Below are 21435 nucleotides of genomic sequence, written 5' to 3'. Positions count from 1 at the left end.
GTTGCCTAATTGGCTAACAATAATATTTCCCGTTTAAGATTAAATTGCGAACCATCCACATATTCCATCACCATAAAATGGTTTAGCTACATAATAAAAACTAGTGTTAAAGGGATATTCAATTTGTGTCATTAAAAAACTTATAATTGTGTTTCTTCAATAAAATAATACATAATTTGGTAATCTCAGTATTTGGGATAATTATAAGTACTTGTACGAGCAAATGTGGTTCGGTGATTAGGGCAAAAAATGGTTTTTTTTAAGGAAATGACACGAAATGTTTATGTCAACTCCCTCTTTTTATATATTGTATAGATAACCACTAGGGGTGTTCATCGGCCGATAATCAATAATTTAGTACAAAAAAGTTTGCTTTTTAAAAAAAAAAAAAATTGACATCCAATTATCGTCCAAACTTTTATTTGGTAATTTGGATATTGATAACTACATTGTGACTGGATAATTGATATTTTGGTAATATCCAAAGTTTTGAATTGGGGTTTTAGGTGGATAGTTAAGTATATTTAATATGTAACTGATAGTAGAGAAGTTACTAATACGTTACTTAGTACGATATTAATGTCACATATTTGTTAGAAGCTGAAATTATAACACTATTTACTAATAAATTAAACATCCATTCTCAAACTATTTTAGATATTAATCAATTTTTTTGAATTCCATTTTACCGAAATTGGATATCCATCTAAATTGGATCTCACCTAATCACCACTACCATAGGGTCAAAAAGGAAATCACGCTATAAATGTAATTAAGCCAAAAAAAAAAAAGAAGGAAACATTCCTCTCCTCTAGTACACCAATCAAATTCGGAGTGTGGGGACAATTTCAAATGAACGGCAGGTTGGGAATTTAAAGCGAGTAATTTAATTGGTAGTATATTTTGGTAAGGATATATTCGACTGCGGTGAAGATATTAATACTAACAGAATAAATGGAATTCGTTAAATGGAATGAAATCAGACGAAACAGAACACCATGTCATAAATTAAGTGCGTCAGCCGGTTACGGTTCTTTGGGTTGGTACCAAACTTTTAATCAGAAAAACTTATATAGGATCGAGAGTGTGTTTGAATTGTTAAATTATCTTAAATAATATTTCGTTTGTATCATAAATATATTATTTATTTTTTTTAATATTTTTAATTATTTTTTTATTTTAAATACATCATATCATAAAATATATTATAATAATTATTTTAAATAATACTTTATTCAAATACAACGTTTTTTTTTTGGGTAAAAAAAAAAAAACAGCATGAAAGTTGTTGGCTTTTAAAAAGGTTATGATTTATTTTATTGACCACACAAAGAATATGGTAAAGGCTTCAGATGACGCCAAAACAATTCCACTTGCAAACCAAAGGATGAATAAATAAATAAATAATTGGGAGGAGACGGAGTAGGCGGACATTCCACGTGGAATATGGGTGCGTGTACCGGCCGATAAAACAAAAACCGCCAACTGTAAAATAGGAAGGAAAGAGTGAAAGAGAAAGAGATGGGAGAGAGAGCAAAGAGCTCAAGAGACGGAGCTCGCATGGTATTGGTGACAGAGATTTTTAAATAAACACGCAATCGTTCGCCGACGATGAAAAAAATGCTGCTGCCCCTCCTCATCCCCAATCTCCACCACCGCCAACGCCAACGCCAGCAACTACCAAAATGGGCCTTCTATCAAACATTTCCAGGCCTGCCAATCGCTCCCCTTCCTCATCCTTCTTCATTCCCCGCTTCTTTGTCGTCGTTGCCGCACTCTCTTTCACCATCCTCCTCTTCTTCGAGGTGCCCTTTTTTGGTCTCTTTTCCTTTGATTCTTTACGTCGTTACTGCTTAGTATTTTATTTGGACGTGTTTGGTTCTGTTCTTTACCTATTTGGGCATGCTTAGAGTGGAACAACATATAACGTTTGCGCTATCCTTCATCTTTGCTCAAAAAGTTATTCTTCCCGAACATTTCTTAGTTGATATCTAGTCTGCTATCTGATAAATTGATTTCGTAGTTGCATCACAATAAATCTAGTCTGTTATCTAATAAATTGATTTCTTAGTTGCATCACATTGGCCCGTAAGTCTATAAATCCATGATCTCTCTGAACGCCCTACCCTCACCCCCACCAAAAAGATAAAAATAAAAATAAAAAAGCTTTGACTGGAAGGTTGCAAGTGATTCAATTTTGCATTTCCAAATTGATGACGGTATTTTTTTTTTTTTTTGATTGAACAGGTGGATTCATTTGTGCAGAGCTTCGTTTCAAGCACCAAAACAATTGCCGGACACAACTTGGAACCCACACCATGGCATCCTTTCCCGCCAAAACCATCCTCCTTAGACCAAGAATCCAAGTACTCGGTCGCTTCCAAAATTCTGCAGTGTTCTTACCTTTCTTGTGGTCGCAGCACCACAGATAACACTTCACAGCATAACCCGCCAAAACATGATCTTTCCAAAAGCGAAAGCTGTCCTGATTTTTTTAAATACATACACAGGGATTTGGAGCCCTGGACTAAGTCTAAGATCTCTGCGAGGCACATTATGGGGGCTCAAAATTTTGCAGCTTTTAGGATTCTGATAATTGGTGGTAAATTGTATGTGGACTTATATTATGCCTGTGTACAGAGCCGGGCAATGTTCACTATTTGGAGTTTCTTGCAGCTTCTTAGGAGGTACCCTGGCAAGATTCCAGATGTGGATTTGATGTTTGATTGTATGGATAAGCCAACTATTAATCGCACTGAGCATGCTTCGATGCCTCTACCATTGTTTCGCTATTGCACGACACCAGCACACTTTGATATTCCGTTCCCTGATTGGTCTTTCTGGGGTTGGTAAGATTCTGGAATTTTATGTACTCCAATCTTGGTTATGTTTAGAAGTAAAGTGATTGTAGTTAAGTACAATCTACAGGCACAATGATACGGTTCTTTTTCCTCTTTATATGTGACTAGGCTAATATGAGTTTGAACTGAATAAGCATTTAGTCGAGTTGTAAAGCTCACAGACAGCATGTTGTAAAGGAGTTCACATGTATTTGTGACAATGATCATCCTATTTGAGTGGAAGATTCATGCAGTTTTTTGAAGCACCAAATGCATCCTTTCCTGTTTATAAGACTGCCTATTTGTAATTGTCAATAGTCATATTCTAGTTATAGTTTTCTTTGTTTCAATTCAAGGTTGTTATGAACTCTGGGCAGTGATTGTTGCATGGTCTTTCTGTCATAAGCTCTTACTCAATGCTTGAACATTTTCTGTCTGATATTCATGGTTAATAATAACTATGTTTGACAGGTCAGAAATCAATATACAGCCATGGGAAGAAGAATTTAGAAGCATTAAAGAAGGTTCACAAGCTCACAGTTGGCGAAAGAAGTCGCCTATAGCATACTGGAAAGGAAACCCTGATGTTGCTTCTCCTCTTAGGATGGCGTTGCTTCAATGCAATGACACTGAGATGTGGAGAGCACAAATAATGCGACAGGTTGATGGGTTTCGATTTTCATCACCCCTTCAGTGTTTTGCATTCGTTGATTTTTATCCTGAGCCATGAAGGCAAGGAATTTCTAAATTTTCCCCTTTTCCCCTTACCTTTCTGATCACAGGACTGGGGAGAAGCGGCAAGAGGAGGTTTTAAGCAGTCAAAACTATCAGATCAGTGTAACCATCAGTAAGTTGCTTTACAAGTCTTGCAATATCTCCACTTCAAGAACCACAGCGAGTAGGCAGTTGGGACATACTGCCATGGTTGCAACTGGTTTAAAAACATTGAGTGGAACCTCATTTATAGATTTCTTTTTTCTCCATATATTGAGGATGAACTGATAGCTGAGTAAAACTCAACTATAGTCTGGTAGTAATCTAGGTTTGTCTTTGCTATTCACTCACTTCTGATCACCCTGCCAAATGCACAAGCTTGGAAGATGATTCAAATCACTTAGATTTTGGAGTCACCCGCCACAGATTACATGTCTCATCATCGCATTGCACTGATGTTTGTACAAAGTATGTAATAAATAAGTATGTACATGGCAAGGTACCAAATTTATGAGTCCTAATTGGTTCTGTGAAAGTGTATCATTAGAGAGCTTTTTCTCTATTTAGTTGATCCTTTAGTGTCTGTTTTCTTTAATATGCAGGTACAAGATCTATACTGAAGGATACGCTTGGTCAGTGAGCTTGAAATACATTCTGGCATGTGGTTCAGTTCCACTTATAGTATCACCAGAATATCTAGATTTTTTCAGTCGTGGGCTGACTCCGCAGAAAAATTATTTGCCGGTTCGTCCATCTGATTTGTGCTTGTCTATAAAGCTTGCTGTTGAGTGGGGCTATGGACATCCTGATATGGTACCACTTCTTTCTTATCTTGCATTAAAGTTTTCTCTGTTTTGTTCCTTGACCAGGATTATCGTGAGATGTTAGTTGGTTTCAAACTTGGAATTTTAAGTGGCAAAATCTGATATAAGTCACACTTTCGACCACACATCTGGGAGGGATAAAATAATAAGGAAATAAGGAAATGTTACCCTTCAATTTCCAAGTGTGTGTGATTTTTCAGCATGTCCATAGTGGAAGTCATGCTAAAATATTGTTGTTCTGCATTCACGGATAGATCGGAATAGAATTTCTATAGATATTTAGCTTAGGGCCAAATTTTTATTCCTTATCTTAGAATGAGTTTTCAATTCTCTCCATTTCCTACTTCCTAATCGCCCCTCTCCCCTTCTAAACATTTATAGCAAGTGAAAAATAAAGAGGAAATGTTGCCAAGAGAAAAGTTGTGTACAAATATGCATCCTTGCGTTCCTTTAACAAAAATTGGCATTTATAAACTGAATAGTTCTCCGCAACATCTTAATTAAATAGGCTGAAGCAGTGGGAAGAGCTGCCCAAGATTTCATTGGAAATTTGACGATGGATAGGGTCTACGATTACATGTATCATCTCCTAGTGGAATACTCGAAGCTGCTGGATTTCAGACCTCGTCAACCTCCTGCTGCCATGGAGGTGTGCGTGGATTCAGTGCTCTGCTTTGCTGATGAGAATCAAAGACGATTCCTTAGAAAGTCGCTTGCTTTCCCCTCTTCATCACTCCCTTGCTCGATTTAGCTTTCAAGTGGCAACGTTGATCACCATTGATAGGGATAACAAACAAGTTTACATCATACTGAGGGTGGAGTCACAGAAATGCGCAGTTTGGCATTTGCTTTTTTGGTCATACAGCTTCTGTAAGTTTATAAGTTGAGCAGAAGGAACGATAGAGAGTATAAGTTGTTAGCAGTCCAAGCTAATTCCAGCCTTGGCCCCTTTTCATTGGATTGGACAAAGATCTTTAGAATCGTGAAAGAAAAATCAGAAACAAACGGAAAGAGTAGAGGGATAAGTTCACCGAAAATGCGTTCAGATAGACAAGTAGTGCTTCTTTTCTTTTGACTGTTTATTAATTAGTTCAGTTATTCTTTATTTATCATTATTATTATTATTTCCTACGTGAAACAGTTGTTCTAGCTTCTACTATCAAAGTTGAATAAGATATGTAGGTATTTTTTAGCTTGGCATTATATGAACTTGAAAAAGATCTGTGTTTGGACAATCACCACGAAAAGTTTACAAATAGGCAGAAACTGGATTTGATAAGGTACCCATATCAATCCCAGAACCTGAAAGGTTCAAAATGAGGCTGAGGAGATTTGGCAATTGGTATTTTAGAAATTTAAAGTAACAAGGCCAAGAAAATGACGCGACTTGCTAGCGTCAAGAAAATGATGCGACTTGCTAGCGTCAAGAAAATGATATGCCCGTAAAAGTTTTCTAGAAATGCCAAATTGAAATTCGATCGAAGAGTGGTGAAGTATTTTGTAGCATTAGTTGCACAAATCATAGTTATGCCTTTAAACCACTTTGGTAAGCTGGAGTGGCATGTAATAGAACTGGAATTTAACAGCTTTTGTTCCCAGAAGGAGTCGACTCATTAATTGTGCTACTTATAACAAGTGAAAGGAAATGGTGGTTGCTCAGCCCCCAAAGGCACCCGTCTGGTCCTCATTTGACACAATACGTGGTTTCCTCAAATTTATACGGGTGCGTATCTGACGGTAGTTCAGTTTTCATTGGCTCTTCTATAGGTCTAGTTGGGTCTTCCTCTATATTAGGTTAGAATATGAGTAAAGTAAGTAAATGACGAATGACAAAAAAAAAAAAAACCCTAACGGCAAAAAGGAAATAATGGTCGTCTTTTTTTTTTTTTAAATACAAATGATAAAATTATTAAAAAAAAAAAGGAACAAAAGGTGAAAAGGGAAAGCATGAAAAGGAGAAGCAACTTCTTGGAAAGCAAACGGCATGTGCGTATGGGAGAGATTCCTTTTGAGAATGAAAGAAGTTAAGAAAAAGATTAGAATTAGGACAACAAAGCGGTCAAAGATTTGGCGGCTGCAAAGTGTGATTAATAGTCTTAATATTTTCTATATCCAGTTTTTTTTCAACAAGTCAAAAATTAACCCTAAACAGTTAGATTAGAAACACTCAGAGGTAATCGAAATCCTGGTGCAAAACATAATTTAAAGTGAAACCCACAAACCAACACCATCCAGCCAATTGATAACTGAAAGTGCGGCTGAGGACCTTAAATCCAATGTTTGATACAACACAATCTATATCCAGTGTTTGATTACAACTCTCCTACAATTCGCCGCCTTTATCACTTGCGTAGTTAGACTTGCCTTTGACCGACCCTGAATGGAGTTCGTAATCATGCGCACCATGCCATCAACTAGTTAATGAAGTACCCAAAATTTTTAAGAGATTCTTATTACTCCATTATTTTTTTGTTTTTGAAACGAAAGTGCATGTACGATCGAAAGTGATCCTTTAATTGCCTTTTGCTTTTCATGTCGTTTCACAGTGCTTGAGAAGGAGAATTTTTCTAAATAGTTTAAGCCTTTAAGGAGAAAAAGCTCCCTGTTTGAGGCCACTTTTATTTTTATTTTTGTTCTAACAGAATTTAACCAATTTATTACTGTCTATGATCATCGGTGGAAAAAAAATTAGTGCACCAAAACAATTTGAATTACTAATTAATATTCTATACACCGATTGTGTATACACTTTCATCTTTGAACAAGCATTCTTTGATGTGTATACATACACTATTATTTAGTGTATATAAGATTTATTCAAACAAATTGTTGGTTGGAAGAAATTTGTGCAGATATCCAATTTCCATTTCTGACGCATGACATTTCCAGGCATGAGTAATGAATGACACATGATCGGGACTAAGAACTCCAATTTTAAATTGGAAAAGAACTGAAAAATAGAAACAAGTACCTATCTAATATCTCGATTTTTTTTTTTTTTTGTAAACATTTGAGGGTAAAACATAGCAGCACCACTACTTTCTTCGTGATTATGGAGTGAACCTTGCAGCCTACCGTGTTTAAGGCTTCATCAGGAAAACTAAAAAGAAAGGTTGGCATCAAAATTAAAGCTATTCAAATGTGCTCAATTTATTTATTTTTTGTTGTCCATTCTTTATCACATAAGTTATTATTATTATGTAAAAAAGGAGGAAGCAGCTTCTGCCATATTCCCATGCTAGCAGTACCAAGACGGTATTAGAAACAAGCATTTTTGCGTCTCCGTGTGCCATCAGCATCCACATCTTCTCCTCCCACTCCCACCCCTTCTTTTTCTTCTTCTAGCTTTCCTTTTTTTTTTTTATTCATGCTAGCATGTTTTAATAATTAGTAGTATTTCAATTCGGAAGATAAACGGGAAAAAAAAGAAGAAGATATTGGGGGAGCCAGCAGCCGCATTAAGAAACAAAACAGTAAGCACCAACAGTGCGAACGATACAAACAAATAGTACTGGCCCAAAATAAAAAATTAAATTGAAAAATATATTTTCCTATTTATAAACTCAAAACTCAAAAGGCAATAATACGGCTTCAAATTCTCAGTCTTCAAAGTAGTCTCTGTCCCTTATTTGTACATTTGTCACGTGTCTCTAGCTTTTTGTTACTCAAGTTAGCCTTTTGATAATAATCTGTTGACAAGTTTTGTTAATCCAAACTCAAACAAAATAAAGAAGAGTTTTAGTTGATTTCTATGTTTATGATCAACAAGACGCTTTGTTAAAAAGAGTTTTGAGTTATCTGTTTTAATTGATTTTGAGTAAATTTGTTAATAGATTATTATCAAAAGGCTAACTTGAGTAACAAAAGGCTAAAGATACATGGCAGATGTACAAATAAGGAACATAGGGGACAGAGACTGCTTTGGGGACAGAGGGATTGAAGCCCAATAATGCTACATTATGAAAGAATCGAAAAATAAAACCTCAAAAAAAAAACCTCCAGATGAAAATTCTTTTATTTTTGCTAGTATTTAAAGCCAAGCCATCCACAGCCACAGAAGAATTTCCTGCCCTCTTCTTTTTAGCTCCATTCTTCATTCAATCCCTCCCCCACATTTTCACGCACCCGATCTACGCACACCCCCTCATAACGAAGAAACAATAATGGCCGGAAGCGGTGTCGTAACGGTCTATGGCAACGGTGCAATCACCGAGACCGCAAAGAAATCCCCTTTCTCCGTCAAAGTGGGCCTTGCCCAGATGCTCCGTGGCGGCGTTATCATGGACGTTGTCACCCCCGAGCAGGCCCGCATCGCCGAAGAGGCTGGTGCATGCGCCGTCATGGCCCTCGAGCGTGTCCCCGCCGACATCCGCTCCCAGGGCGGCGTCGCCCGCATGTCCGACCCTCAGCTCATCAAAGAAATCAAGCAAGCCGTTACCATCCCCGTCATGGCCAAGGCCCGGATTGGCCATTTCGTCGAGGCCCAAATCCTCGAGGCCATCGGAATCGATTACGTCGACGAGTCGGAGGTCCTCACCCCTGCCGACGACGAAAACCACATTAATAAGCATAATTTCCGCATCCCTTTTGTCTGCGGCTGCCGCAACCTTGGGGAAGCCCTCCGCCGCATTAGGGAAGGCGCCGCCATGATTCGTACCAAAGGGGAGGCCGGCACTGGTAACATCATCGAGGCCGTCCGCCACGTCCGCTCCGTGATGGGTGATATCAGAGTCCTCCGAAACATGGATGACGATGAGGTCTTCTCGTTTGCCAAAAAAATTCAGTCCCCGTATGACTTGGTGATGCAGACCAAGCAATTGGGGAGGCTTCCGGTCGTCCACTTTGCAGCCGGAGGAGTTGCGACGCCGGCGGATGCGGCGCTGATGATGCAGCTGGGATGTGACGGGGTGTTCGTGGGCTCAGGGGTGTTCAAGAGCGGAGATCCGGCGAGGCGGGCGAGGGCGATTGTGCAGGCGGTCACGCATTATAGCGACCCGGAGGTGCTGGCGGACGTGAGCTGCGGGCTTGGCGAGGCTATGGTAGGCATTAATCTTAATGATGATAAGGTTGAGAGGTATGCGAACCGCTCAGAGTAAAATATGTGGTGAGGTGATGACCGGGAAGAAAAGACCTGATTGAATTGGATTTCTGATAGTATTAGTGATTATAGCCTGTGAGATGAGGGCTAAAGGAACCTCTTTCATGCGTAGACCAACAGTTTACTATCTGTAGTTTAGCTTCCTTTACTACCATTTGTGTTGTTAGGTTTCGATGTTTCGTATGATTGGAATTTGGAAATACGTTTTAATTGATTTTTTTTTTTAATTTCTATCTGTTTCAGCTCGTAGTAGACATATTATCCATGTTTCCCAGTATTTGATTTCCTTCTTTAGTTGTAAAACGGATATGTGATGCTCAGCCTTTATGGTAATCATACAACGAAGGTGATACGGTTTCTTCAAATGGTCATTGGGCTTGACTAACTCTTCAAGGATTGGAAGCTTATTTGCAGAGTGAGCGCCGCCTTGTTCTGTTGACTCCCTGTTTATTTCGCTTTTTTAGGTTTTGAGATGTTTTTGCACTTGTCTTCTGGGATTCTTGCCGAATAGATGTTTAATTTGTGGGTTTGGGTGGATCAGTGGGGTAGCTTTTGAGTGTTGCATATTTCATGCTTTGTACTATCTGTTTCCGGATTACACATCATCTGTTTCATGTTATTTGGATGTTTTGCATGTGTTTTGGGATTCAACGCTTTTTGTTGAATGGATGTTTTGCACCACTATGAACAATTTGTGGGTCAATCATGGGTTAGTCTACATAATCATTTTGGTGACTGATGCACGATGTGTACTTGAAAACATGGCGTGTGTAAAAGTAGTATCCGTGTGAGTGAGCCCAAGACTAAATGACTATGAACAAATTTGCAAGAGTTTGTTCAATCTGTAATGAGCAAAACATATGTATCTTTTCAGACTATGAAAAATTGCTTGAGGCATGTTTGATGCGATCGATATCTGTGTTAGTGGTCGATCACATATATCAGTTTTGACAAGGTATCCTAGACGTTTTCTAATTATAAGTTGCTGCAGCATCATGGTTTAAGTCTAGATGAAACCAGATATGACAGCTAGTTGCTACTTTCACTGCTAATCAATCCATTCACTCGCCAGTTGATGGCTAATGGCCTTGCAACTGGAACTTAGAATAATGAAGCTCTTCATGTTATTAAGGAAATCTCACCTCATGTACTACTGTCAAGCCCCGTGGATGCTTCTTGTCCAGTAAGCCTTACGGCTTATGGTTTAAGCTGTAAAAGTTGAGCACGAAATTTCTCGTTTGGTTGGTCCTCGTGTCAGGTTTGTTTGGATAGGAGTTTATTTGAATGATTTATTTGAGATAATTACTGTAGCACTTTTTATGATATGATGTATATGAGCTAAAAAGGTGATTGGAATTTGTGAAGCAAATTATTTTATCTGAAATCATCTCAATCCAAACAAACCACCGGGATTCATAGGTCCAGTTATGTGAGATCCTGTTTGGCCACGCTGTCTTTGTAGTTCCTTGCTTCAAAATATGAAGAAAAAAAATCCCTTAATTTCCTTCACATAAATTGGCATTGGCAGTCGCATTGTGATGGCCGTAGGCCTCAGTGGCAAACATTAAACGGACTCGTATCCTACTTCTGAGGAAGCGAAAAAAGCTGTTTGTTTCTCACAAGCCTCAGCTAAGATTTAATGATGATTGAAGTTGAATAATCTGCTAGCTGCCTAACATTTTTACTGAAATATTTTGCTTGAATTGGAATCTTATCTTATCGGAACTAAACAAGTGCAATAATGGCCCGGCTTTACATAACCTGTTGCTTGTGGCGGGTTTGTCCGCAGCTTCCAAACAGACCAAGGAATGGCAGGAAAGTTGGGCCTCCATTGCCATGTCCAATTAAGGCAACGGAAGCATTTGGGCTTTGAAGACTTGCAGTACATGATCTGTGCTGTCTACTTAAGCGTTTGTTGCTTCGGGACTAAAATGAGTTAGGCCCACGATATGATCACTTTTGCCTTAGGACAAGTGTCATCCCCGGTATTCGATCACTGTGCAGCAGAATTCTGCATTGACGTGGACGCGGTGCGAGCCTTATTGTCTTGTTTCTTTTCTTTATTAACATACCAAGCGTGTTCGTACTCGGTACTAGTACGCTTTCTAGTTTTTACTTCATGGCAATATGGCATATAGGTAAAAATAGAGTTTAATGTATTATCGCATCTTTTCTACGAGAGCAAATAAAAGAAAAAGAGGTAAAAATAAAAATATGTGTTGGCGTAAAAATCAGGGTTTGCTTGGATTGAACTAATTTCAGATAAAATAATTTGTTTCACAAATTTCGATTATCTTTTTAATTAGTTTTTTATTTGATATATATATATATATCACATCACAAAAATTATTACAACAATTATTTCAACTAAATCATTGAAATAAACTCCTATCCACCCCTTCATGGGGTAAACAAACAAAATTAGTGGTCCTCTCCTCGCACTCGCAGCAATTTGGCTTTCAACAAAATCCTCGTTTTGTTCCATCACTTTTTTGACTGTTTTGTTTGTTTGGGTTGGGTTGATGCCCAAGATGACACACCATCTTTATTTTCTTTTCAATCATGTCTCCACCCGATTTACGGGTCTGAAGATAATTATTCAGTTCTTTCCCTCTCTTCTTTTTTTCCCTGATAAATTTTGTTTTTTTAAAAAAATCCACAATACTTTTTGATTGCTATTTAACAAAAAATTACAATTGATCCGCAAGTAGTGAAAAACAAATTCTAACATAAATTTAAAGTACTAAATTGACAATTTGTTAAAAGGCATTTAACTCTTAAAAAGTCGTGATTACTATTTACTACTACAATCATTCTAGAACGAACGAGTATAAGCATCAAGCATGGCAGTGGAGCTCCGTACACGTGGAATGCGTAGAACAGTGGTATAGTAGTACTCTTATTGGAGTATAACTTTTGGTTTCGCATAGTGGTAGACTAGTACTACTACTTGGCATACAAGTCCGATAGCAGCAGCATTTCGTGGCTTTTAATATATTATTATTATTTTTTCCTCTTGTTTTAATCGTCAGCTAAAAAGACCAAAGACATGGCAAAGAATTTAAACCTTAGACAAAATACCCCGCAATGACTCATCCCAGGATTAAGACTTTAATAAAGAGGATAAGGTTTGGTAAGGATTAAAAAAAAAAAAAAAAAAAAAAAGGAAGACGCAAAACCACATTATTGTACTAGTCCAATAATTTTTGGTAAGGTTCCCAAGCTGTTCATTTTGGATTGCAAAAATTTTTACAACTTTTATGAATGTAATTTTTAAAATATCGAAGGAAATATCATTCAATTCAAAATATCGAAGGATGCTTGTTCAAAAGGCTTCACCCCCCACTAAACAATTACTAATTTATTTTCCCTACTTTTTTTTTTCTTTTGGTTTTAACTTTAAGCCACAAATTTGTAATCCATGCAAGTAATTATACCGTGGTTGATTAAATTAGTAGCAGTGCTCCTCCTCCCTGAACAAAATAAGCCAACGTCAAATGCTAACAGCTCATCAGAAGATCAGCGCGGGAAGACCAAGGGTCCATCCAATCCCCAGCCCCAGTTTAAATTTTTTTTTTTTTTTAAAAAAAAAATGTCCAGGCTCCCGGCATTGAAAAGGAATCCCAACAGATCATATCATCTTCCCCGACAACAACGTACGAAAAATAAATAAATCCCCAATAAAGTTTATAGTTACTGACTCACTGTCTATCTCCATCTACCTACCTATCTCCCCCATTGGAAACCGCTACCTGTTCTAATTAATACTACTCTACAACAATTCATTTCCACACGTAAACACATGTGCGGAGCGATTTAGCGTGTGTAGGATAAAAAAAGATATTTACAGAAAATGTAAAAATTTTTCTGCTGAAAACTACAATCCAAACAAAAGGAATAATATGTATAAATAATGTCCAATATTCTGTTATTTGTCTTTATAAAGTTCTAAAAGAATGCATTTTTATCATTACAATACGAGCATTGCTTTAGGTATAAACGAACAAGATTTTAACCTACACAGAATTTATTATTGTAAAGATATCCTTAGACCTGTGAATATTTATTTTGTTGCGGAATATAAAGTATTTGTGCAGCTGAGTTTGTTTGAATTGAGATGATTTCAAGTAAAATAATTTATTTCATAAATTTTCATTGCTTTTCTATTTTTCGAACCACCTTTTCATCTCGTATAAATTGTTGTATTATAAATAAAACTCAAAAAGAGCGTTGAACGTAAAGTCCACTCTCTATCACCCATCATCAGACTGTCCTAGTCTTCTTTTTCAATTCACTCCCGGAATCCCATATTATTTGTCCATTCATCCCTGCCTTCCTTCCTTCCTTCCACAATAATTCCGCAGATCATCGAGGGAGTCTCTTGTTGTCTGTGCAATGGGGAGCTCTAGTTACAGAGTTTGCGTGTGCTTTACGCGCAAGTTCAAGGTGGCAGAAGTGCAGCCACCGTCCGACGTTAAAGAAGCTTTCAAGGAGTATGCAGAAGGAGGGACCCACATGAACGCCGAGCAACTCCGGCGCTTCTTGGTGGAGGTCCAGGGCGAGACTGAGGCCACTTTGGCCCATGCGGAGGCAGCCTTGCAGCAGATCCTCCAGAAGAGGCACCACATTACTAAGTTCACTCGCCACGCTCTCACTTCTGATGATTTCTTTCACTTCCTCTTCAGCGTTGACCTTAACCCGCCAATTCGCTACAAGGTCTGATCTCTTCATGATTCTCTGATACTACTATATCTCATCATATCGTCCTTTTACCTTTTCCTACTTTAGGAATCCGGGTTCGCGTTTAGTTTTGACCTTAACGCAAGAATTTAGGCCTGTTTTGGAAATTTTGCAGTATAAAGTTAGGATCTTGGCCTAGAATTTTTCAGAAAAATTGGAATAGGCAATTCCATCAATTTGATGAGGTTTTGGTGTATCTATTCCCGATACGATCTTCTGTTGTATTCAAGTTCCTGATATGGAATTATCAGTAAAGTAGTTAAAGTTCCAACCTTGGGAGCAAACTTTTTTTCGTCGGATTTAGTGCAGGTTTCCGACTGGGGAAAGGATATTGGCAATCTATGTTCTGCTAGCGACTGTTCCATCTCCTTATTTATAGGTAAAAAAAGTAAGTGGAATGCCACAAGCAAAAAGTAGACTGTTCTTACCTGTGTGTCGCTGGCCCTCCTCTTTTGAGTCTGTAACACCTCCTATGCCATAGTTAGGGGTTCAGTTTTATTTTATTTTATTTTATTTTTCGAAGAACATCAATTAAAAATTATAGCGGAAGGGAGCATTGGGTGCTGCATTGGTTCTTTGAAACTGAGATTCAAAACCTGACGTGTTTCATTGGGAAGAGTAGCTTTACGACTACAGCTAGCCCTTACAACCACTGCATAATCACTTGTCAATTTCTTTTGTCAGGTTTCAACGATTTTACTTTGTGGATCATCCATATTGGTTCCTATGGAATTTTATCCAATAAATTGTCTTGATACATCTGAAATTATAGAAGGGCATTGCCTTATTTTTAGTATTATGATATGGTGTTGACTATATTCTTATTTGAATTCAGGATTTCTGCTGCTATTGTTGAAAGATTTTCATTTTTTCATTGCAGGTTCACCATGATATGACTGCTCCTCTGTCCCATTATTTTATATTCACTGGGCATAATTCTTACTTGACTGGAAACCAACTGACCAGCGATTGCAGCGACGTCCCAATTATTAAGGCATTGGAAAAAGGCGTGCGGGTAATAGAACTTGATATATGGCCGAATTCTTCAAAGGATGATGTGCACGTTCTCCATGGAAGGTACGAGCTCCTATGAGATGTTGTTGACTTGAAGCTCTATTATTTATCATACAGCACTTTGTCGGCCCTACCTCATGTAACATAGAATACACGATATGAGCCTGCCTGGAGACTGAATGTGTGCGTGGTAATCGTTTGAGTTCACTCCCTTTACTAAACTATTCATAGCTCTTTAACTTGGTGAGAGTAAACTTCAGTTTTTGGGAACTTGTTTCCTAATTAGGCAGGGAATAATCATTCTTTGGCTTTAATTATTTGTCATTCTCTTTCTCATTTGTTTCATTGTGTTTCATCACTTCTTTGAATATTTTTTTTTTCAAATTAAATGTAGGACGGTTACGACGCCTGTGGAACTCATAAGATGTTTAAAGTCAATAAAAGAGCATGCATTCTCAGCTTCTCCATACCCTGTTGTAATAACACTTGAAGATCACCTTCCAGCTAACCTTCAAGCCAAAGTTGCTCAGGTGAATATCCTGTTTGGTCAATTCATATCATGCGTTTTTTGATGTGAGAAGTCATTTTAATCTTTTCATTTTTCATATAGATGCTTACTGAAACATTTGGAGAAATACTCTTCTGTCCTGAATCAGAATCCTTAAAAGAATTTCCTTCACCAGAAGATTTGAAATATCGTGTTATTATTTCAACTAAACCTCCAAAAGAGTACCTTGAAGCTAAAAGGCTTGCTGACAAACAAAATTCACAAAAAGAAAGGGATTCTGATGACGATGGATGGGGAAAAGAGCCTTCAAGCACTGAAGCTGCAGCTGACGAAGAAGATGATGACAAGGTTGGTTGGAACATGGAAGTCTTTGGTCTTGAATTTGGTTTCATCTAAAGGCTAGCAGCTCAAGTGTTTTGAGATTTCTCATATCCCATTGCAGATTGACAATGGTGGGAGTGATCGTAACCAGGACGATGAAGATGATGACGACTCTGATGACAAACCACACCAAGCACCAGTTTACAAGAGTCTAATTGCTATTCATGCTGGCAAACCCAAAGGTGGATTAGTGGAGGCACTGAGGGTAGAACCAGATAAAGTGAGACGGTTGAGTTTGAGTGAACAGGCTCTTGAAAAGGCTGCCGAATCTCATGGAATGGATGTTGTGAGGTATAGGTCGACATCCTTAGTGCATAAGTGCTGGGCTTAATGTTTGTAATTTGTTGACATGACCATCTGTTACATATTTGCATTCTGATAGTTGCTTTATACTTTAATAGGTTCACCCAGAAAAATATTCTTAGGGTTTACCCTAAAGGTATGCGAGTTACCTCCTCCAATTACAAACCACTTCTTAGCTGGATGCACGGAGCTCAGATGGTTGCATTTAACATGCAGGTCTTTGAAACACCTTATATTCATAGTCATATTCATATTCATTGTAGCTTAAGTTATTTGTTTGTTTGCCCTCACTGCATGTTACTCATCTTTTGAAATCAACCCGAGCTATTCTTGAATCTTGTGTATGACAAAAGGATAATTATAGTGACTTGAATTATTTAAAGTTTTCAGGCAAAAAGTGATGCTGGCACAATTTTATTTACACAGGAATTACGTAAACGTTGCAAATCATGAAAGTAATATATAGAAAAGCAATCTTTAGTTCATATCTATTACAGGTTGAAGTTGCCTTCTCATTCTGGATAATGATTTTAGTTTTGCATTGACTTGCCCTTAAAAGCAATGACTTGAGGTTGCTTGTTTAATTCCTACACACACAGATATTCTAGAACATGTACGACAGGAACAGGCACACATTTTGATAGGCATGATTAAGCATGCAGAGATGCATTGAAGTTAGAATGACTAATATATGCATTGAAATTGGAATGACTAATATATGCTGATCCAGGGCTATGGTCGATCACTTTGGTTGATGCAAGGGATGTTCAAAGCGAATGGAGGGTGTGGCTACGTTAAAAAGCCCGATTTCTTGATGAAAATTGGTCCAAATGGTCAGGTGTTTTATCCTAAAGAAAAGCAGCCTGTGAAGACAACTTTGAAGGTGGGGAAGATGCAAAAGCTGAAGAAGTTGTTCAATTGTTAGAAAAAGATTGTCTGTTACTAACTAATGTTTGTTTTCACAGGTTAAGGTCTACATGGGAGATGGATGGCATCTGGATTTTAAGCAAACTCACTTTGATATGTATTCTCCACCTGATTTCTATACTAGGGTAAGTTGTTTGTCTCCTTTTTATATGCACTTACTTTTAAGACACACAATTCATATAAGTCCAAAGTCTTGTATCATTTGGACAAGTCTTTACTCTCTCCAGAGAATGGCAAAATTTGCTAGTTATGACAATTATTGAAGAATACTTACAGAAAGTTGACATTCTCATAAAATGCTGGTGCTAAGAAGAGTTATCAGTGAAGAGTCTTCTTTTTCCATGTGGCCTTTCCATATGCTCGATTTTTTTAGGTATATTTCTGGGAGACTAACAAGTTGATCATCAACCACTTGGAAAAAAACTGCCCATGTAAAATTTTCCTCTGCAGAAAAAGCACATGGAACAAGTTGTAAATTTTTCCTCTGCAGAAAAAGCAATATGTCAGAGTATATTTATGTCCTTTTTTGGTTGTTTAATAAAATCAGGTTGGCATAGCTGGAGTGCCAGCTGATGTTGTCATGAAGAAAACCAAGAAAAAGGAGGATAACTGGACACCAATTTGGGAAGAAGAATTTACCTTCCCATTGACTGTTCCCGAGCTAGCTCTGTTGCGAATTGAAGTGCACGAGTATGACATGTCTGAGAAGGATGATTTTGCCGGCCAAACATGTCTACCTGTCTCTGAATTAAAGCCTGGGATACATGCAATTCCTCTATGTGATCACAAAGGAGAGAAGTACAACTCTGTGAGGCTTTTGATGCGCTTTGAGTTTGTAGAATGTTGAATTTTCTTTTTTCCCCCTTGGTGTCTGACGTTATCGCGTGATATAGCCTTTTTTGTTTTCATTTTTGTGAGCTGTTTCTGGATTAGAGTTCTTTTGTTTCTGTGTTTGTATGTAGTTATTTTAGGTATCAAGTGTTAAGTGCTGTATCTGTGTTTATGGCGGCTTGTACATAGGCTCGTAGAAAAATGGTTCTGTTCTGTATTGATAACGATAACTTAATAATGCATTGATTATAATCTTTGAGTACCATTTTTGTCAGATGTTTCTGCAAAGTGATTATTTTTATTTCAATCTGTGTCTAAAGGCTTGTACTATTGTACGAGGTCAAGTAAACACAGCTTCTTCTAGCAGCCGATTTCTTGTAGAATCATTAAGATGCTATCTGCTGGAATCTTTGGTCAAATTTTGACCAGGCCCCGTAGACATCGTATGCTTCATCTCACGCTGAGCCAGTATCCATGTCTGGCCAAATACCCGAAAGCCCAAAAATGTCGATTAGTCACTTCTTTTTTTTTTCCGCTTTTGGGTCAGAGATAATGATGATAAACTCTCTTGCATCTTTGCTTTACTAAACGCGTAAGATAATCCACGAAAGCCAACATAACATAGTGAGGGAAAAGAATTGCCTCATCAAATTGCAAAGAAGCGGGATCTGGACTTAACGATGGTTTAAGAAAATATTACTTTATACGAAGAACAGAAAATTCACTTCATGAGGATTTGTAGAACATTTCTTCGGGATCACTGCAATTTCAAGCTGGAGATGCAATCACAATAGCTGAACTGTCATCGCAAAGAGCAAGTGCCCTCTCCAATTTAGCCACAACATCACTCACTGTTGGTCTATCTTTACCCTGTAAGCTTATGCAATGCAAAGCTGTGCAAGCCACAACCTCAACCGCCTCAATCTCGTTCATTTCTGGCAGTCCCACTCGCTTGTCCAGGATCTTTTCCAGTTCTCCTGCTACTATCCATGGCCTTGCATATTCAACAACTCCCATAGGGCCAGCGCCTTCATTCGTGAATACTGCTTTTTTCCCTGTCAAAAGTTCTAATAACACCACCCCAAATCCATATACATCACTCTTTACGGTAAGAATATTGAGCACGTAGCACTCGGGATCAATGTAGCCAACGGTACCAACCGCTTTCATATACATGGGCTCGTCTTCAGACTCTGGCCACATTAACGATAACCCGAAATCAGACACTCTTGCTGTCCAATTTCCATCAAGATGTATGTTTGAGGACTTGATGTCCCTGTGAATTATCGGTGGAATGGAATAGGTGTGCAGATACTCAATTCCCCTTGCAGCATCTAGTGCAATTCTGATCCTCATTCTCCAAGAATTTAGCATGCTGCTATCCCTGTTTCTTTGGCCATGCAGGTGATCATGCAGTGATCCATTTCTCATGTACTCATAAACTAAAAGTCTCTCATCATTTTCTTGGCAAAAACCCACAAGTCCAACTAAATGCTTGTGGTTGAGGCATGATAACAAAGCTATTTCGGAGAGAAATGAGCTCTCTTTCTCCTGAAACTTCTTTGTTTTGGAACTGCACTCTGCTCTCTTAATAGCCACTTCACGACCATCAGCAAGCTTGCCTTTGTAAACTCTGCCAAAGCTACCACCACCAATCTTGTTTTCTTGTGCAAAATTACTGGTAATAGCTGCAAGCTCTGACAGGGTAAAGTTCTCCGTTCTCTCAGTCTGCCTTGATGAAGTACCATTCCTCTGACTCCTTAAAACCCAAGAATTGTTGCGCTTGATGGATGATGATCCTGATGGAGGAAGAATGGAAGCATTGGAAGCAGCTAAATAGTCTTCCAGATTTGATCTAGCACTAGTGGGTTGCAGAACCACGGGTTTATAGACATTCTTATGTTCATTCCCACATAATCCAGCACAGAAACAGTAGGCAATAGTACAAATGCCGGCAAAAGCCCCGATACAGCCCACAACCCCAAATGCCAAGAAGAGACTGTTCTTAGTCCTTGAAGGGGAAGATGCTAGCTCTGGAACTTGTGATCCGGGGGTTGATGGCATTAGTGGAGGTAGATTCACTGGAATTGGGAGCTCAACTTCACACACTTTGCATATGCTCCCCGAACCAGCGCAAAGACTGCCTGAATTTGGGTACACCCCACAAACACTACATGACATTTGCATACAAGGTCCAGGAAGTACTGGTTCCAGTAAAACCACATCTCCTGCAGTAAGGTTTCTAGACCATCCTGGCCCCCAACAGATAATGGATAAATCCTTGGTTGTCAATCCACATGTAAAATCCAATGCGGCAACTATGTTATCGAAAGACACTTCATCTACTACATTACTGGAAAACTCCAATTTTCTTGAACCTCCTCCCCAACAAACAACCAAACCATTCTTCTTACGAATTCCACAGCTATGATTCGCTCCCAAAGCCAGACTCGAAAATTCGAAAGCATAATGAGAAGGAACATTGAGTTGTCCACCAATGTTACTACCTTTGCAAATCAAAGTTCCAGCTTTAGTCACTCCACATGCATGAGACTCACCTGCAATTAAGTTGAGCATTGGCAAGCTTTTAAACTGTATTTCAATCTCTGCTCCAATTTCACTACGACCCCAACAGTGGACTCTACCAGCGTTCTTTAATATTCCACAAGAGAATCCTTCACCTGAAGTTATTGCCCGGAATTTCGTTCCCTCCTCGGATGATGGAAACCGCCAGCATAAGGCCGCACCTGTGGTGAACTGAAGTGCACAGACCTGATAGTTTCCGACAGATAAGCCCTTTAAACGGTTATCCTTGCTATAGTAAATTCTTTTGGCTCGAAAGCTCATTGTGTCCCAGCATATGATGCTCAACCCGCCGGACTGTAGGCCACAGAAATAGCCCAGACCTCCAGATATGGATTCGTAGGAAATTTCTGGTTGGATTGAAATGGTTTGGCAATTCTTGTAGCATTGGATTCTCTGTGTAAGCTTACTGGCAATGATGCCGCAGACTGTGTTTGTGGAGCCAGACGTGTAGCTGACTGCAATGGTGGAGCCTGAACCAAGGCTGGTAACTCCATGTTGACAACAGGTGGTAAGAATGATTATGATGAGGAGGGTGATGGTGGTGGAGGGAAAAGCTGGGGAATTCATGTCAGCAGATGAATGTGCACTTCGAGATAATTGTCTCTCCTGTCGTTCTTCATTGTGAAAGAGAAGAGATAGAAAGATTGGTTGGGATGATAGAAGTGAAAG

At 38.5% G+C, this 21435-nt stretch overlaps 4 protein-coding genes across 4 annotated transcripts; 3 read left to right on the top strand and 1 right to left on the bottom strand.

The window, feature by feature from the left end:
- Window positions 1–1529: 1529 nt before the first annotated feature.
- Window positions 1530–5502, top strand: LOC113779510 (protein O-glucosyltransferase 1). Its single transcript, XM_027325135.1, has 6 exons — window positions 1530–1805; window positions 2248–2849; window positions 3312–3501; window positions 3623–3687; window positions 4157–4367; window positions 4887–5502. The coding sequence occupies exons 1-6, from the start codon at window positions 1686–1688 to the stop codon at window positions 5127–5129; spliced, it is 1431 nt and encodes a 476-aa protein (XP_027180936.1). The 5' UTR covers window positions 1530–1685; the 3' UTR covers window positions 5130–5502.
- A 2938-nt stretch (window positions 5503–8440) lies between these two features.
- Window positions 8441–9730, top strand: LOC113773008 (probable pyridoxal 5'-phosphate synthase subunit PDX1). Its single transcript, XM_027317554.1, has one exon. It carries the CDS (start codon window positions 8542–8544, stop codon window positions 9472–9474), a length of 933 nt encoding a protein of 310 aa, XP_027173355.1. The 5' UTR covers window positions 8441–8541; the 3' UTR covers window positions 9475–9730.
- Window positions 9731–13739: 4009 nt separating this feature from the next.
- LOC113779317 (phosphoinositide phospholipase C 4-like) lies at window positions 13740–18454 on the top strand. The gene is made up of 9 exons (XM_027324872.1): window positions 13740–14192; window positions 15097–15293; window positions 15625–15760; window positions 15841–16086; window positions 16181–16410; window positions 16521–16638; window positions 17153–17305; window positions 17388–17474; window positions 17897–18454. Exons 1-9 carry the CDS (start codon window positions 13872–13874, stop codon window positions 18194–18196), a joined length of 1788 nt encoding a protein of 595 aa, XP_027180673.1. The 5' UTR covers window positions 13740–13871; the 3' UTR covers window positions 18197–18454.
- A 371-nt stretch (window positions 18455–18825) lies between these two features.
- LOC113782496 (putative serine/threonine-protein kinase-like protein CCR3) lies at window positions 18826–21405 on the bottom strand. The gene has a single exon (XM_027328390.1). The coding sequence runs from the start codon at window positions 21331–21333 to the stop codon at window positions 18949–18951; it is 2385 nt and encodes a 794-aa protein (XP_027184191.1). The 5' UTR covers window positions 21334–21405; the 3' UTR covers window positions 18826–18948.
- Window positions 21406–21435: the final 30 nt, after the last annotated feature.

This window comes from Coffea eugenioides, chromosome 1, assembly GCF_003713205.1.
Source record: "Coffea eugenioides isolate CCC68of chromosome 1, Ceug_1.0, whole genome shotgun sequence".
Taxonomy (NCBI): domain Eukaryota; kingdom Viridiplantae; phylum Streptophyta; class Magnoliopsida; order Gentianales; family Rubiaceae; genus Coffea; species Coffea eugenioides.
The sequence above is the reverse complement of the archived record's forward strand: the minus strand, read 5'-3'. Positions and strand labels throughout refer to the sequence as shown.

Excerpts from the sequence above, each read along its gene's own strand:
- LOC113782496 (XM_027328390.1), bottom strand. The coding sequence starts at position 21,333 with ATGAATTCCCCAGCTTTTCCCTCCACCACCATCACCCTCCTCATCATA.
- LOC113773008 (XM_027317554.1), top strand. The coding sequence starts at position 8,542 with ATGGCCGGAAGCGGTGTCGTAACGGTCTATGGCAACGGTGCAATCACC.
- LOC113779317 (XM_027324872.1), top strand. The coding sequence starts at position 13,872 with ATGGGGAGCTCTAGTTACAGAGTTTGCGTGTGCTTTACGCGCAAGTTC. Across the intron at positions 16,411-16,520 it reads CATGGAATGGATGTTGTGAG|GTTCACCCAGAAAAATATTC; the intron begins GTATAGGTCGAC and ends ATACTTTAATAG. Across the intron at positions 17,475-17,896 it reads CACCTGATTTCTATACTAGG|GTTGGCATAGCTGGAGTGCC; the intron begins GTAAGTTGTTTG and ends TAATAAAATCAG.
- LOC113779510 (XM_027325135.1), top strand. The coding sequence starts at position 1,686 with ATGGGCCTTCTATCAAACATTTCCAGGCCTGCCAATCGCTCCCCTTCC. Across the intron at positions 2,850-3,311 it reads GATTGGTCTTTCTGGGGTTG|GTCAGAAATCAATATACAGC; the intron begins GTAAGATTCTGG and ends TATGTTTGACAG. Across the intron at positions 4,368-4,886 it reads GCTATGGACATCCTGATATG|GCTGAAGCAGTGGGAAGAGC; the intron begins GTACCACTTCTT and ends TTAATTAAATAG.